Source organism: Artemia sp. Qi Xiang Cuo, chromosome 8 (genome assembly GCF_049724085.1).
Source record: "Artemia sp. Qi Xiang Cuo chromosome 8, ASM4972408v1, whole genome shotgun sequence".
Classification (NCBI taxonomy): Eukaryota; Metazoa; Arthropoda; class Branchiopoda; order Anostraca; family Artemiidae; genus Artemia; species Artemia sp. Qi Xiang Cuo.
The window spans coordinates 57,138,084-57,154,343 of NC_142801.1; the positions used below are offsets into that span (position 1 = coordinate 57,138,084).

General features: G+C 36.9%; 1 protein-coding gene across 1 annotated transcript in view; it reads right to left on the reverse strand.

Annotated features, from left to right (window-relative positions):
• The window catches only part of LOC148949599 (glutathione S-transferase LANCL1), a 97,428-nt gene that overhangs the window by 23,463 nt on the left and 57,705 nt on the right, over positions 1-16,260 (reverse strand). Inside the window, exons 8-9 of the mRNA XM_089093029.1 lie at positions 11,394-11,540; positions 6,228-6,330 (exon numbers count right to left, since the gene is read on the reverse strand). Coding sequence (XP_088949155.1) covers positions 6,228-6,330; positions 11,394-11,540 — 250 coding nt within the window. The remainder of the gene's footprint in view (positions 1-6,227; positions 6,331-11,393; positions 11,541-16,260) is intronic.

Here is a 16,260-nt window from a genome sequence, read left to right on the forward strand (position 1 = left end):
AAGTGAAATTTCTTCTAATTTGCCACAAATAATTCTTACTTAGCCATTTGAAATTCCATTCCATTTGTTTCATACCAAAAATGTAATAAAAGTAATACCACAAGATTCCTTGTTTTATTCTCTTTCAAAATATTATAGTCATTTTTCTGACAATGCATTCCACCCCCCCCCCCATGGTCTCATATAAAGCCCAAGGAATATACAAAAAACTAGAAGAAAACACGAGAGCTAAATTCTTACTGTATAATATGCAGCTCGTTTCTATTAATCAGGTTATCATTCTTCCTTCCGTTGTTATCCGCTTTTAAAAAAATTATTTCAGATAATCTCTCACAATTCTATTATTCTCACTCACACGAAACTAAACTTCATCGAGTCAAGAACGCAGAAGCCGTTTTAATAAAGAAAAATGGCGTCATCACGAAATTCAAAACAACAATGAAATATATTATTGGGGCTATATATGGGACCATCAGGGGGTGGGCGGTGGTTTGGAATGCATTGTCAGAAAATCCACCTTGATATTTGGAAAGAGCATAAAATTAGGAATCTAATGGTACTACTTTTATTTTATTACGCACGTTTCCTCCAGAAAAGATCACCACTAAATATTTACCGTAATTTCCATTCAGTTAGGGACACCCAAAAATTAAGTCAAAGATACAACGGATCAGAATTTAGAAGAGAATTTGGCGTTCCATACCCCCATAAAATGGCTTCAGACACCCTTCCTAGGGAAGGTCGATGAGCCTCCCCATGCCACTTCAAAGTGCCCTTGAAGCACATCATAATTCGTCAAGAGTTCAGGTGTAATCAAAACAAGACGAAAACCATGATGCCAGATGTAATTAAGAAGGGAAGTAATATTAACCTCAGCCATAAAGGTACTAAAATATCTAAAGTTAGATTGCTTGTGGTCTGTTTTTTTAACCCGAAAAGAAAACGTTTATCGCAACAACGATATGTAGTCGTCGTTGCGTTCATCACACGCGTTTATTGCAACAACGAGACTGCAACAACGATGTCCCCTAATTAGTAGTGCACTAAAGGAGTAACTTCGAAGTAATTAGAACTAAAGTAATTAGAACTAAAAGTAATTAGGACTAAAGTAATTAGAGCTAAAGGAGTTTCGAACTAAAGGAGCACTTTAGTGCACTCCTTGAGTAATTTCGATTGTTTTTTAACACCCAATGGAGAGGTTTTGCTCCTACCACATCCTTTTTTTCTTTTTTTTTCTAGGTAGAAGTATTTGAGCAGTGCTTCTGGAACGTGGGAGAGCTCTTCATATTCGGACCAACCCCTTTTAGAAAATTCTCTAGTTCTATACCAATTTGATAAATGCTTGTAAAACTAAGAAAAATATTCCGACCTTTAATTTTCTACCCAAAATTGAGCAGTTGGACTCGAAAGAGAAATTTAGTTTGTACGCTTCACTTGAGTTTTATTGAACAGATATTTAACATTGCGGTCGTCAAACACAGCCTGTGTCACACCTTGAAAATTATCAGCTTTCAGAAAAAAAATAAAAAAATTAAGGACTCATTTCTCTTGCTAGTGAAAATGAATAATGAGCCCCCCCTCCCCAAAAAAATATCCCGCCTAATACATAGTAACAGATTACTGAAAATAGGATTACCAATAGACATAATTTAATTATTAATACTAGGAACAGTAAAAGGTCTATGCGAAGACATTGTTTTGTGGTTTGCTTATTAATAACTGTTTCATGTTTCTTTACCTATTACATTAGCCGAACTTTTTTAGTATTGGATAAACAAGCCTTTCCTGAAACCAGTCGCAATTTTGTCCAATGAGAAACAGCGAAACAGGATTGGTGATTTCTTCCCCAATAAATACGCCTTGGGAAGAAATTTTTAAAATAATTTTGTTTGTAATTTACTGGAGACACAGAAAGACATCAAGTCTCCTCTCGGTGGCCCCCTTCAAAAATAAATCTCAGCTACGTTTGCTACTTTCAGAAGGTGACAGCACCCAATACCTACAGCTTGTAGCAATTTCAGACATTTTCATAAAGCAATTACAACTTACATCTATAGACACTTACATAAGGAAATTTCAGCACCCAATACTAACAGCTTGGATCAATTTCAGACATTTTTATGAGGCAATTACATCTATATCTACAGATATTCAACATCTACATCTAAAGACATCTACATTACATCTTACATCTACAGACATTTACATAAGGAAATTTCAGCACCCAATACTAACAGCTTGTAGCAATTCCAGACATGTTCATGAGGCAATTACATCTATATCTACAGATATTCAGCATCTACATCTAAAGACATCTACATTACATCTTACATCTACAGACATTTACATAAGGAAATTTCAGCACCCAATACTAACAGCTTGGATCAATTTCAGACATTTTTATGAGGCAATTACATCTATATCTACAGATATTAAACATCTACATCTAAAGACATCTACATTACATCTTACATCTACAGACATTTACATAAGGAAATTTTAGCACCCAATACTAACAGCTTGGATCAATTTAAGACATGTTCATGAGTCAATTACATCTATATCTACAGATATTCAACATCTACATCTAAAGACATCTACATTACATCTTACATCTACAGACATTTACATAAGGAAATTTTAGCACCCAATACTAACAGCTTGGATCAATTTCAGACATTTTTATGAGGCAATTACATCTATATCTACAGATATTCAACATCTACATCTAAAGACATCTACATTACATCTTAAATCTACAGACATTTACATAAGGAAATTTCAGCACCCAATACTAACAGCTTGTAGCAATTTCAGACATGTTTATGAGGCAATTACATCTATATCTACAGATATTCAACATCTACATCTAAAGACATCTACATTACATTTTACATCTACAGGCATTTACATAAGGAAATTTCAGCACCCAATACTAACAGCTTGTAGCAATTTCAGACATGTTCATGAGGCAATTACATCTATATCTACGGATATTCAACATCTACATCTAAAGACATCTACATTACATCTTACATCTACAGACATTTACATAAGCAAATTTCAGCACCCAATACTAACAGCTTGTAGCAATTTCAGACATGTTCATGAGGCAATTACATCTATATCTACAGATATTCAACATTTACATCTAAAGACATCTACATTACATCTTACATCTACAGACATTTACATAAGCAAATTTCAGCACCCAATAGCAACAGCTTGTAGGAATTTCAGACATTTTCATGAAGCAATTACATCTTACATCCGGGGGCATAATTTACTATGGAGAAGGGGGGCAACTGCCCCTAACAGACCTGGGTTTGCACCCCCTCCCAGACCTCAATTTGCCCCCCTCCCAGACCTCGGTTTGACCCCCCGAGACCCCAGTTTGCACCACCCCCCCCCCCAGCTGAAATTTAGTTTCTTCCAAAACCTTGTCAAATCTAAGATTAACCTGCACAATTCAAGCACCAACAGAAACAGATCTGTTTTTTAGTACATATTTACCTTTATAATACTATTACGCACCTTTATAGTACTTTTATAATACCCAATAGCACTTTTAAGGTACCAAATGGCCTATTTTTTTAGTTTTTACTGTCATTTTCGCTTGATTTTGGAAACTTGACTCACAATTTGCCCCCCTCCCCAAGATTTTGACGAAATTACCACCAATCCTTACAACTACAGACATTTACATAAAAAAATTTCAGAACCCAATACTAACAGCTTGAAACAATTTCAGACATTTTTATGAGGCAATAACATCTACATCTACAAACATTTCTACATCTACATCTACAGACATCAACATTATATCTTACATCTACATCTTGAATCTGCAGACATTTTTATCAGGAAATTTTAGCACCCAATAACAACAGCTTATAACAATTTTAGACATTTTCATGAGGCAATTAAATCTACACCTACAGGCATTTCTACATATGCATCTACAGACTTTTCTACATCTACAGACATCTACATTACATCTCACATCTACAGAAATTTACATAAGGGCATTTCAGCACCCAATACCAACAGCTTGTAGCAATTTCAAACAGTTAAAACTCCATACGTAGAAAAAAGAAGTAATAATCTACATTAATCAACATTATATTTGAGCCAAAAATTGTTCTTGCATTACTGCCAAGCTCTCTAAGGCGGTTGTCTAATTAGCTAATCTTTCAATAAGGAATGAAATTGGCTCAATCAGCGTTATCAAACTTACACCCGCATATAAACAAATTCCTCTAATCCATATACGTGTATCCACCTATAGGGGCGGGGAGGATGGTCAAAGGATTTATCCTGGGTAGAAAGGGTATGTAGATGCGATAAAGTACAATTTTATGCTCAAACTCTAAAATATTATCCAGATAATCCTAAGAAAACATAGAGCTTGAGATGTACACGTGGTAGCAGAAAGTGGGTAAGTCCTTGGAATTATCTACATTGTAACGCGATTTTTTTCAATCACGTTAAATTAGCACAGATCTACGAGCTGTAAAGTTAAGCCAGAATATAGAAAGGGTGTGGTGGTCACAGGGTTCTTGAAGAATCTCAGACTACAAAACACAACAAATTACGTTTATGTCAATTCAAGCTCTATTTATTCATAAACAAAAAGTTTCCACAGAATGATTACTCCCATAGGGCTAGTGCCCGTCAAGCGGTAAGAAAGTAACTCATAATTGTATACCCACACGCTATCTATCAGGCACCTAATTACAGGCTATTGTGAACTATTGCCTCTTTTCCTCTGGACGGGCAGAATAAAAAGGCAATAAATTTGAGAATAAAACTTATATTATTAAACGAACAAAAATTGTATATATGTCTATTTGTTTATTTATCTGTAATTTTTCTTCGTCAAAAGCACATTACATTTTCTGAAAATTGGTATACTACAATTTATCGGTGTAAAGAAACAATATAGATAGGTCACAACTTATTAAAATTTCATCCAGGGCCTTAATTTTGGAGAAAGATTTTTTTTTTGAATGGTGTCACAAATATTTAGAATAGCTATAATAAATTTTGCCGAAGATGAGTGTCTGTGCTAAATATTTTAAAAAGCACATTACTATTTAGTTTTATTGTCGATATAAATAAGCAAAAGGTTCGAATTCCATCTTATATAAGTGACGACATGACGGCGACGACGGTTACCTTAGCAACATCGATTTTTTTGTCTAAAACGAATAAAATAAACTGAAATTAGAGTTATTTTGAAAAAGAGGTAAAAAAAACTGTCTTTCTTTTCACCAAGCGAAGCTCAATTCTAAACTATGAAACGAAACAGATCTAAAAATTAAAAAGAGCTAATTAAACCGAAAATCATGATTTCTGTAAGCTATACTCCAAATTAAATATGACGTAGATAATTTCGGAGACCACACTGCCTTTCCATTACGATAAAATAAAAGTTCAAAATAGGGATAAAATCCTTTTTAATAGACAGTGTATAGAAATTCACAAAAATACCACATATTTCGGTCACATATACAGTGACCGTCATCAGTTGTGAGTTTTACTGCTGATGACGGTCACTGTATATGTGACCGAAATATCTGGTATTTTTGTGAATTTCTAGACACTGTCTATTAAAAAAGAATTTAATCCCTATTTCGAACTTTTATTTTATACTCTAAATTTTGTAAAAGTTTCCTTTTTGTAAAAAGGGAGGCTTTGAATAGATTGGGAGGTGAATAGATTGAATAGATGAATGCTGAAACTACCTTCGTAAAGGGATAAGGGAGTGTGATATGTGAATAATACTTTCGGTACTATTCATATATATATATATATATATATATATATATATATATATATATATATATATATATATATATATATATATATATATATATATATATATATATATATATATATATATATATATATATATATATATATATATATATATATCCCTTGATGATTTTTGTTCCCAAAATTTGAAAAAAAATCCATTAGTTTCCTTTTTGTAAAGAGGGAGGCTCTGAACAGATTGGGATGGAGGAGGAGCGTTCGTTGCTGTGTTGGCCTCAGGCGGCTTGGTGCTGCGGTGAGTTGTTAGTAGTAGTAGTAGTAGTATTTCTAAAAACAAAGGTGCTCAGTCAACTCAGGGGCTTTGTTTGTTTACATGCTGGAACTGCTTATGCTATTTGGTAAGTAATATTTTATACTCCAAATTACTTATGAATGAATGCTGAAACTACCTTCGTAAAGGGATAAGGGGGTGTCAGGAGTCCTACATCCATGCTTTCCATAATCTAAGCAAAACTCTGCAAATGCGCATGCCTGATGGATGTACTTTGGATCCTAAAAGAAAAAATAATCTGAAGACTGAATTATAGCCAGATAAAACAGAAAAAGGCTATTGCAATAACATAGATAAATTAGTAGGAAATTAAAAAATGAAAGAAAGATAGTACTTGAAAAGAAAGAAAGAGAGCGGGGAGAGAGGTTTGGAGACTTCCCCCACCAAAATATTATTCAATGACTGAATGAAATGAAATATTTTATTACCCATCAATAAACAAAGTGAGAACGTTGGAGTACAAAAAAAGAGAAATACAGGAAAAAAAAATACTATACACAAAATTACATAAGTGACTAAAAACAATTCAAAAAAGAAACCCATCCAGCGGTGGCACATCCCTTTACTACGAGTATACAGGTTAGAGACCAGGTCATCACTAAGAATAACGTCGGCAATCAAATATTTTCTTTTTTTATAAGGAAACATTTCGAGAACAACTGGGAAGTTGAAAAAGGAACTTAGCAGCAAATTTGAAAAACATTTTCTAATCTGTTTCTTATCCGTGGCTGTCAGAAGATCCTAAAATGGTACCAGGAACAGTACATGCGGCAAAGCCGTGACATTAAAAAGCTAGCCAAGATCGTTTTTGTAATGTTTACCTGCGACGGAGCATTAAGCAATTTCATTGTTGTTTGACAGATGCAGTTTTTAATAAGAAATTCCAAGTTAAGACGAAAACCGGCTACAGAATTACTGAAATCATGTACCAAAGCCTAGCCCCAAGAAAACAAGAGCCAACACAGCCTTGGCAACGTGAACAGCCCACTAACGGATCCAGGAGGACCCCGCTCCGCCCCCCGCCTCAAGATTCCTCTGGCGCCCTCATTCCGTGTTTTTTTCTGTTTTTCACTCTTTTTCAAAATAAACTTGTCAATTTGGTCAATTATTAGCACCCTTGTCACATTACCCCCCCCCCTCCAAGATTTTGCTCTAGATCCACCCTTGGAACAGCCTAAAGCAGATATAGGAAATCTTGACCTTTGGGTTATAATATAATATGTTATAGAACTTTCAATCTCTCGACGTGAAAGTTGGTATAATTTTTGGGGCAGACTATTTATTAACGGATAATTTCTTTTCTGATTGGTGATGCCAATGAACTTAAGATGAATTCAATTTGCTCCTCTCTAAGAGTTAAGCAAATAGTTAGAATACCAACAACTAGGGGAAATACCTCTCTAGATGTCATTCTGACTAATTTGAATAACTTTTACAGTCCTCCATCAGCTTTGCCTCCATCGGGGGGGAGTTATCATTTTTCCCTCCTCCTGTCCCCCTCTCTTGGTTTTAAGCATACATTCTCAGTAACTTATGGCTCTTTCCGCCCCCTCCAAAATGCTGGCCTTCTTTCTTTTGGAACGTGGCTGAGTACTGAGAATTGGTCTGATATTTATAGCTTGCACGATCTTGACGAAAAAATCACTACCTACCTTTCACAAAAAGCTAAATGATAAATTCCTAATTTCTTTCCCGGAAAAAAGATTTAAAAAGTGCTCCAGTGACAAACCATTCATTAACATAAAAGCGCTAATTAGGAAAAAATTGAATCTTTTCAGAAATGGTAAATTGGACGAAGCTAATAAACTAAGAAAAACGATTAAAAATGAAATACGTAAATCTGCCCGATCCTACTACAAGAATAAGGTCAAAGAATGGTTGACCAGTAACCCGAAAAATTGGTATTTCGAGCTAAAAAAGTTGTGTGGTAGGAGTCCAGACCAGCTTGACTTCAACCTACCGGAATCCCCAGAAGTTACTGCTAATAATCTTAACAAGTTCTTGCTTCCATTGTCCAGAGCCTTCCAGCATTGTCTTATCAAATACCTACTGATGTCCCCCCCCCCTGTTTTCCCCTCCATATCTCCGTCTGAGACCGAAAGAAGAATTGGGAAACTAAGAAAAACAAGTGTCTGCCCTTTAGATATCTCGTTTCCTCTTATTAGTGCGTTCAGTGACTTTCTCTCAAAGCTCTTTTCTGTTATTTTCAATGAGATACTGAGTCTGGCCAATATCCACAAATTTGGAAACAGGGTTTCATAACCCCCTTGAAAAAGAAAGACGGAAAACCGGGTTTTGAAGGTGTTCGTCCTATTTCACTCACTCCCATTCTCTCTAAGCTATATGAAGGATTCCTCACAGATTGGCTAAAGGAGTCTATCCTACCTCTTACTGACCTGAGACAATTCGGAAACATCAAATCCACGTCTACTTCCCATTACCTTGTTTTTCTTATTGACTCAATTGGGAAATTCTCGAAAAACCTAATTACTGGCTAAATTTAATTTCCATTGACCTTCAAAAAGCATTTGACCTTGTTAACCACAATATTTTAGTAGAGAAACTTGTAACTGATTTTAATATTGATTCTTTCCTGGTTAAATTGGTAGCCTCCTTTTGATCAAATAGATCACAGGTAGTCAAATATCAGAATCAATATCCAAGCCACCTCCATTTTCACAATGGAGTACCCTACGGTGCACTTCTAGGTCCCCTCTTTTTTTCCGTCATGTGAAATGGCATAGATAAGGAATTCTCAAACGGATTGAAATGTGGCTGACCTACCAGTTGTAGAAACCAACTATCGAAACTTAATAATTAGCCCTATTATCATTCTTAGTGATACGGCAGATGATGCTATAGATTTATATCCGAGAATAAACCCTTGTTTAATTCTGATAATACCACCATGTTCCCGTCAAACCTCACCCCTTTTTTTCAACTTCATCCCCCCAGACAATTAAGTGTCTTTCGGTAAATTACTCGGGTTTACTATATGCTTTAATTTTAAAGAGGATATCTACGTGAAAGACATTGTCCATAGAGCTAATGCGTCCATGTCTCTCCTTAAAATCTTGAATAAATTTAACTCCCCCCCATCCCCTTCTTTAAGGATCTATACTTCCTTCGTCCGCCCGCATCTTGAATATGCTTGTCCAGTTTGGCATCCTGGCGTCTCTCGGGATGAATCAGAAAAAATTGAATCTATTCAAAAAAGAGCCCTAAGAATAATTTTTAAAGAGGCTATGGTACCATATTCCCTCCTTTTAAAAAAGGCCAAGCTGGAAACTCTTGAGCACAGGGGAGGAACGCTGTGCCTCCGGTTTGCAAAAAATGCAATAATAAACTCTCGTACGAAAAACATTTTTCCCAAAAGACACTCCCCATCTGGACACCGCCTGCCACGTACTGTTTCTGAACCCGTCCCTCTCTTGTCCCCCATCCGTTGCTTAACCTCCAGGTATGAAAAAACCTTTGTCCCCTTCATTACTGACCAAATAACCCACTAGTTTTTTTTTTTTTTTGGTACTGGTGATACCCAAGTTTGTGTCCGCCTGGTTCTTTTGTTCCCCCCCCCCTTGTTTATATGTTCTCTTTTAACATTTTTAACGCTATTTTTATGTAATTTTTTTTTGGTTTTGTTTTACTCTTTACCTTTTTAACTTTCTTACATTTGACGCTTTTTTTTACTAATGAATGGCTTTGCCTTTCTGATATTGTTGTTTGTGGTATTGTTTAGCCAGTTTTTTAGTTGTTGCGCTATTTTTATGATTTTTTTATGCCTCCGAAATGCGAATTCGGCCCTTCTGGGCTTGTGATAGTCATTTTCTGAAATAAATATCTAATCTTATTTTACGTACAGAAACTACAAAGCCTATAGATGGGCAGTTTTTATACCCAATGCCACCGGATTTATTCCCCGGTTTTTCCTCCGCTTATATCGGGTTTTCTTCAGCATCACTCAGCAATCGCATGCTGTTTTAAATTTAATTTTGCTTTACCGCAGATCATACCGACCACACGAGTTTGAATATAACTACACCATTGTAAGAAATTGTACTAGTTTACACTGTCAATAAAGTTGAGCAAAACAGGACGATTTTACACCATTCCTTCACTTGGAGGTGGAAATCCGTATTCTTTAGTAAAATTTTCATCGAATGGAACAAAGAGCGAAGTCAGAGTTGGAAAAAACCCCCCACAAAAATCCAAACTCGTGTTTTATTTGACTTTGTTTCCAAGTAAAACCCAATTTCCTCTTATTTCTTAGAACTATATTATAATCGTACATAAATCGTTATTTTATAATTGATTATATGTCTCTAAAATAACTTAAGTATCCCAGACCCGGCTCAATAGTAACCGAAACTCTAAAAAACGGGATTTTGATACCAATAGATACGTCAACGGAATCAGATTTTAATGTTGATTTCAAATATATAAGTTTCATCAAGTTTAGTCCTACCCATCAAAAGTTACGTGCCTGAGAAAATTTGGCTGATTTTCGAAAAAAAGGGGGAAACACCCTCTAAAATTATAGAACCTTAATGAAAATCACACCATCAGATTCAGCGTATTAGAGAACCCTACTGTAGAGTTTCAAGCTCCTGTCTGCAAAAATGTGGAATTTTATATTTTTTATCAGAAGACAGATCACGGATGCGTGTTTTTTTTTTTCAGGGGTGATCGTATCGACCCAGTGGTCCTAGAATATCGTGGGAGGGCTCGTATCGTATCGTTCTCGTATCGTGATCGTATCGACCCAGTGGTCTTAGAATATCGTGGGAGGGCTCATTTCAAAAATTGAATATATACCAAACACATTTTACCTGATTCATCAAGTGTTTTTGTAGCCTCCTTCCATGCATTTTCTTTGATTCTCAGGTCCTTGTGCAGCATATATCACAAAACACAGAACATGATCTAATGCTTCCTATTAATGTTTCAACATCTGTTCTCTTTTTTTCTTAAGAATATCACCTCGCAACACATTATTTTTCAAGTTCAAGTTAAAGCGTGGCGAGCCTTTTTGTGGCGCGGTGGAGCAATTTTCGCTAGGCGATGCAATATTTGTGCTCTGTTCAGAACTAAGCTTTACACTCATTTAATGTCTTCTACGGTTTATCATTACATTCTTCTGTTTGTCAACACATTGTGTTTGAAATTAAATTCAAAACCCCACCATTATAGCTTGAAACCAATATTTGTTTTTCTACAGCCATTTTACAAGCTGAGAGACTATTTTACCAGCATGTCTGAGCTAACGATAAAGCAGGGAAATTACCTTAGTGGCTTGATACATCTGTACGAAGGAATAGGCATTTCCAGCAGCCCCGTGACAAAGTCCATATCCCTTAACGAGCATGCCACGCTCCCAAATGACATCACAGCATTTTTCTGCTGCTTCCATATACTTTGGAGATCCAAAAACCTGTAGAAGTTGAAGTTAAAACTTATAATTGTTTAATATGATCAAACAGGACAGGACATGTCAACGAAGACAATTGCTTGATAACTTGACCAGCGTAGCTACATTTTCAAAAAAGAAAAAGAAGTGAATTTCTTTCAAAATAAATGTTGATTTAAAGTAAATGCACAGGTTTTTTGTAGGGGGGAGGGGGTTAAGATAGCAAAAACAGCGGAATTTTGTTAAAAATATAGGAAATTATGTCAGGTCGTCCGAAAGTAGCATTAGTATTATCAGAAATTATTTCAGCACATTATTATTATTATTATTATTATTTATTTTTAACCCACACTATACAGAGGTACAATACGTGGAGTATCACGGGGAAAAACACAAAAAATGCGACACAAGACAATATATAAATAAAAAATTACAAAATTACAGTGTAAAAAATAATAATTTAAAAGAAACGAGACCAAAAAAAAAAAAATAATAACGGTGAAGGAGGGGGAAAAGAGCAAAAAAAAAACAAAAAAAATGAAAAAATGCAAAATAAAATAAGCAGGCAATAATATAATAATTATTGGATTTTTAATCACTCTTTAAAAATCTAAATTGTAGAATGACCAAACAGAGAAAAACAACTAAACAAATAAAAGAAAAATAACTTACGACTGAAAAAACCTGATAAGGTGATGGTGTGGAGAAAAACGGATACAAGCAGTATTTGAAAGTTTTCTGTGTAGTGCTTCCTGTTTTTCAGTAATATTAGGAACAAGAAATTTATTAATAATTACCCTGTTTTTAGCCCAAGGTGGAAGAAACAACAAAAATTTACAAAATCTAAAATAATTAATCCGGATTCTTTTTAACTCATTTTTCTTAAGAAGGAGAAAAATTCCAGAAGCAAAAAGAATTGAATGGTCACAAAAAGTTGAGTAGAGCTTGGCTAACGCGAGTTTATTATATTTACCTCTATTGGCAACAATCTTAGCATATCCTAATTTAATTTTCATATTAGTATATGAGACTGTGCGCTGGCGCAAACTCGGAAGACTAGTAGTAATAAAAATACCGAGCCATCAAATAGAATATACGAGATGGATAGTAAAGCCACTACAGCGAAGGGAAGTACAAGAAATGTTATTAAAAGAAAGAAATTTACATTTATCTACATTAAGAGAAAGTCCTATGTCGGAAAAAGAAGAAGCAACACGAGAAACCATGTTAGATAAACCAGTTTTAGTACGGCTTATAAGAAGCAGATCATCAGCGTAAGCCAGGTAGGAAACATCAGAAAAACCGGAGAGATAGGTAGCCGAAATCTTTGCCAGAACACCTGAAATACACAAATTAAAAAGGGTCGGAGATAAAACTCCACCTTGCCTTAAACCTCTTTTCAATTTAATATTAGATGCAGGCAGAGATTTCAGCCGAAGAAAAGAATTAGAGTACCAGTACCAAAGAAGCAAAATAACCGATAGATTGACACCGTAACCACGAAGAGCAGAAAAAAGCTGACTATGACATACACTATCAAAAACTTTTGATAGATCTAAAGTACAAAGATATATACTCCTTCCCTTAGAAGAATTTTCAAGGAGCAAACCTCAATGGGTTCATAATTATGACAAAAGATTAATCTTTTTATCTAGGTTCATGAATGGTTTATCATTCAGGAAAAAAATGTTCATTAAGTTCATAGCATGCTTGTAATTAAAAAAAAACAAAAGAAACACATGCAACTGCTGTTTCCTGGCCCCGAGCTTAAAATGAATATGAGATAATCGAAATTTTTGATGAAAAAACAAATGAAATTTCCGTGGCGTTTTGCAAAAAGGGAGAGAACCCTTTTCCTAATTTTACACGAGATCAAAATGAAAATGAAAACGCGCAATGAAAAAATGTTTCTCGCAAATCAGAATTTAAGAAACTTGAAAATTTAAAGACAGATTCCTAGTCAACTTTTCGATCGGAATTCGCTAGAAATGTCTAAATTGCTCAATTGTTCGTTACTTCAAAAATAAGGGATTTACGTCCTTTTTGACACTTTTTTGGAACAATTTGTAACTCGGTCAGAATTAAAGATAAACTCATTTCGAATAGACCAATCGATAGATCTCTTTAAGTTCTTTCGAACAATATAGGCCTACTCATTTTCGGAAAAAAGTGGTATTAGGCCCATTTTGCAAAACACCACGGATCTATTTGTTTCACAAATTTAAAGGTTGCAAATTTAACTTTACATAATCTCTTCAACACTACTTCTATAGAGAGTGGGATAATTTTTGTACAAGAAATGTTAGAGAAGCTTAAATTTACAAATTTTGTTTATTAATTAATTCAAAATATGTTGAACCACAGGCATGTTAAAATAATCAATGACAAAGAAATTCTGGAAATACTTCGTTGCATTGGGACGATTGATCGGAGTCGGAAAAATTTAGCATTCTTCTTCCACCGTCAAGTTTCATTCTGAAAATGAAATGATATCTTAGGTTTGCGTTTATTATACAAACATACCCATTCCTGGATTTTCGGTAACTCTTCGAAGATTAGCTAATTTTCTTCCAATGAGTTCTGGACATTTCGGGGCGGGGGTAGTCTGGACTAGAAAAAAACCTGCATACTACTATTAGCAATAACTCACTACAGCACCAAGCAGCCTGAGGCCAACACAGCTACACACACCGGTTTCCACCCAATTTGTTCGAAGCTTCACTTTTTACCACCTCCCATTAAGTTACAATTTCCTTTAAAACTTTTTTTATAACATCTTCTCACCCTTTCGGCGACGACATACTTTTCATTTCATCACACGAATAACCAAAAGGAACAATATTTGGCAATGTGTCATGCTTCATCCGTAAAACTTAGCCTCTTAACAGTAGAGATGTCTTATTGAGTCCCGTACGAACCACGTGGTTTATGGTTTTCTCAGTGAAAATGAAAAAACAGGAATTTTCTAACTTTAAAAACCATGAATTTTGTCAAATTTATTTCTGCTTTCATTTTTTTTTTCAGTGAGAATTTGTAAAACATGAACTTTGTCACAATTTTTTATGTTTTTATGTTTTTTGTCAGTGAGAATTTGAAAAACAGGAGCTTTCTCACTTGGAAAACCATAAACCACGTGGTGCTGTCACGAGTCAGAACACCTGTGCTGTCGACCTCAATTCACCTATCGTGAATCAATAATTCCCCTTAGAAACAACAAATTAATTTTCCTTTCTTGACAGATCAATCAATCAATGACATCATCTGTCAGACTTTAAAAATTTTCACCTAGAAACATTTTTCCAGGAATAGATCCAAAATCATTAATGTCTTTGCCTCGGGAACAGTTCTACTGGTCGAACTCCAAAGGATATTAATAACCCCAGGCCATGGAAACAATTAGGCAAGAAACATCTTAGCGATGAATTGTTTTAGCGCGCGAGAAGGTTTCATATTAATTTGAAATGCGTTAGCACAGAGATGCCAATAACAAAGGAACACGCTGAATTTACGTTTAGGGATTATTTGGGCGAAACCGTTTTAGACAGGTTATGGAACTATTTCGGCGAAACAGATAGAGACATTTTAAATGAAGATTTTGAAGAGATTTTGGAGGAGGTTTTGAGTGTGGTCGTTATAATACACAAGTTTCATTTGAACAGTGTTGTGAGGTCCTCTAACCCAACCCCAAAGGGTCCCAATCCTCCTACCCCAACCCCGAAGGAAGCCCCCGGTCCTCAAAGCCCCCCAAACTCCCAAAGGGCCACCGGCGCCCCCAAAGACCCACCCAGACCCCCAAAGGCCACCCCCAGGCCCCCAGGCTCCCAACTGTCCCCCCCCGGACCCCCAAAGACCATCCCAGTGCTCCAAAGGCCCTCCCAGTGCCCCCAAAGGCCCACCACCCGGCCCCAAAGGCCCCTCGAGCACCCCAAGGACCACCGGGGGCCCACAGGCCCGCCACCCGCCCCCAACTGCCCCAAAGGCCCACCCCTGGTCCTCAAAGGCCCCCCAGGGCTCCCAACGGACCAACGGGGTCACAAAGGCCCTCCAACGGTCCCCAACTCGCCCTCAGGCACCAACGGCCCTCCCTGTGCCCCCAAAGGCCCTCCTCCGGTCCCCAAAGGCCCATCGAGCTCCCAAAGGACCAACGGGGTCCCAAAGGCCCTCCACCGGCCCCCAACTGCCCCAAAGGCCCTCCCCTGGTCCTCAAAGGCCCCCCAGGGCTCCCAAAGGACCAACGGGGTCACAAAGGACCTCCACCGGTCCCCAAATGTCCCTCAGGCACCCAAAGGCCCTCCCTGTGCCCCAAAGGCCATCCTCCGGTCCCCAAAGGTCCATCGAGCTCCCAAAGGACCAACGGGGTCCCAAAGGCCCTCCAACGGTCCCCAAATGTCCCCCAGGCACTCAAAGACCATCCCGGCGCCCCAAAGGCCTACCCCGACCCCCAAATGCCCTCCCCAGACCCCCCAAGCCCCTACACCGGTCCCTCAAAGGTCCCCCCGAGCTCCCAAAGGACCACCGACCCTCAAGGGACACACAGACCCTCAAAGGCTCTCCCGTGCACCAGTCTTTCGTTGATGTGTGTTGTCTGAAACCTATGATTTGGGATGTGTAGTTTGCTACTTCAGGCTTTTCTGAGCTAAGGTTTCCTAGTATTTCCGAGGTGAATGTTGTCTGAAACCAATAGTTTGGGATTAGTAGTTTGCTATTTCAGGCTTTTATGAGCTAGGTTTCTTAGCCTTTCGTT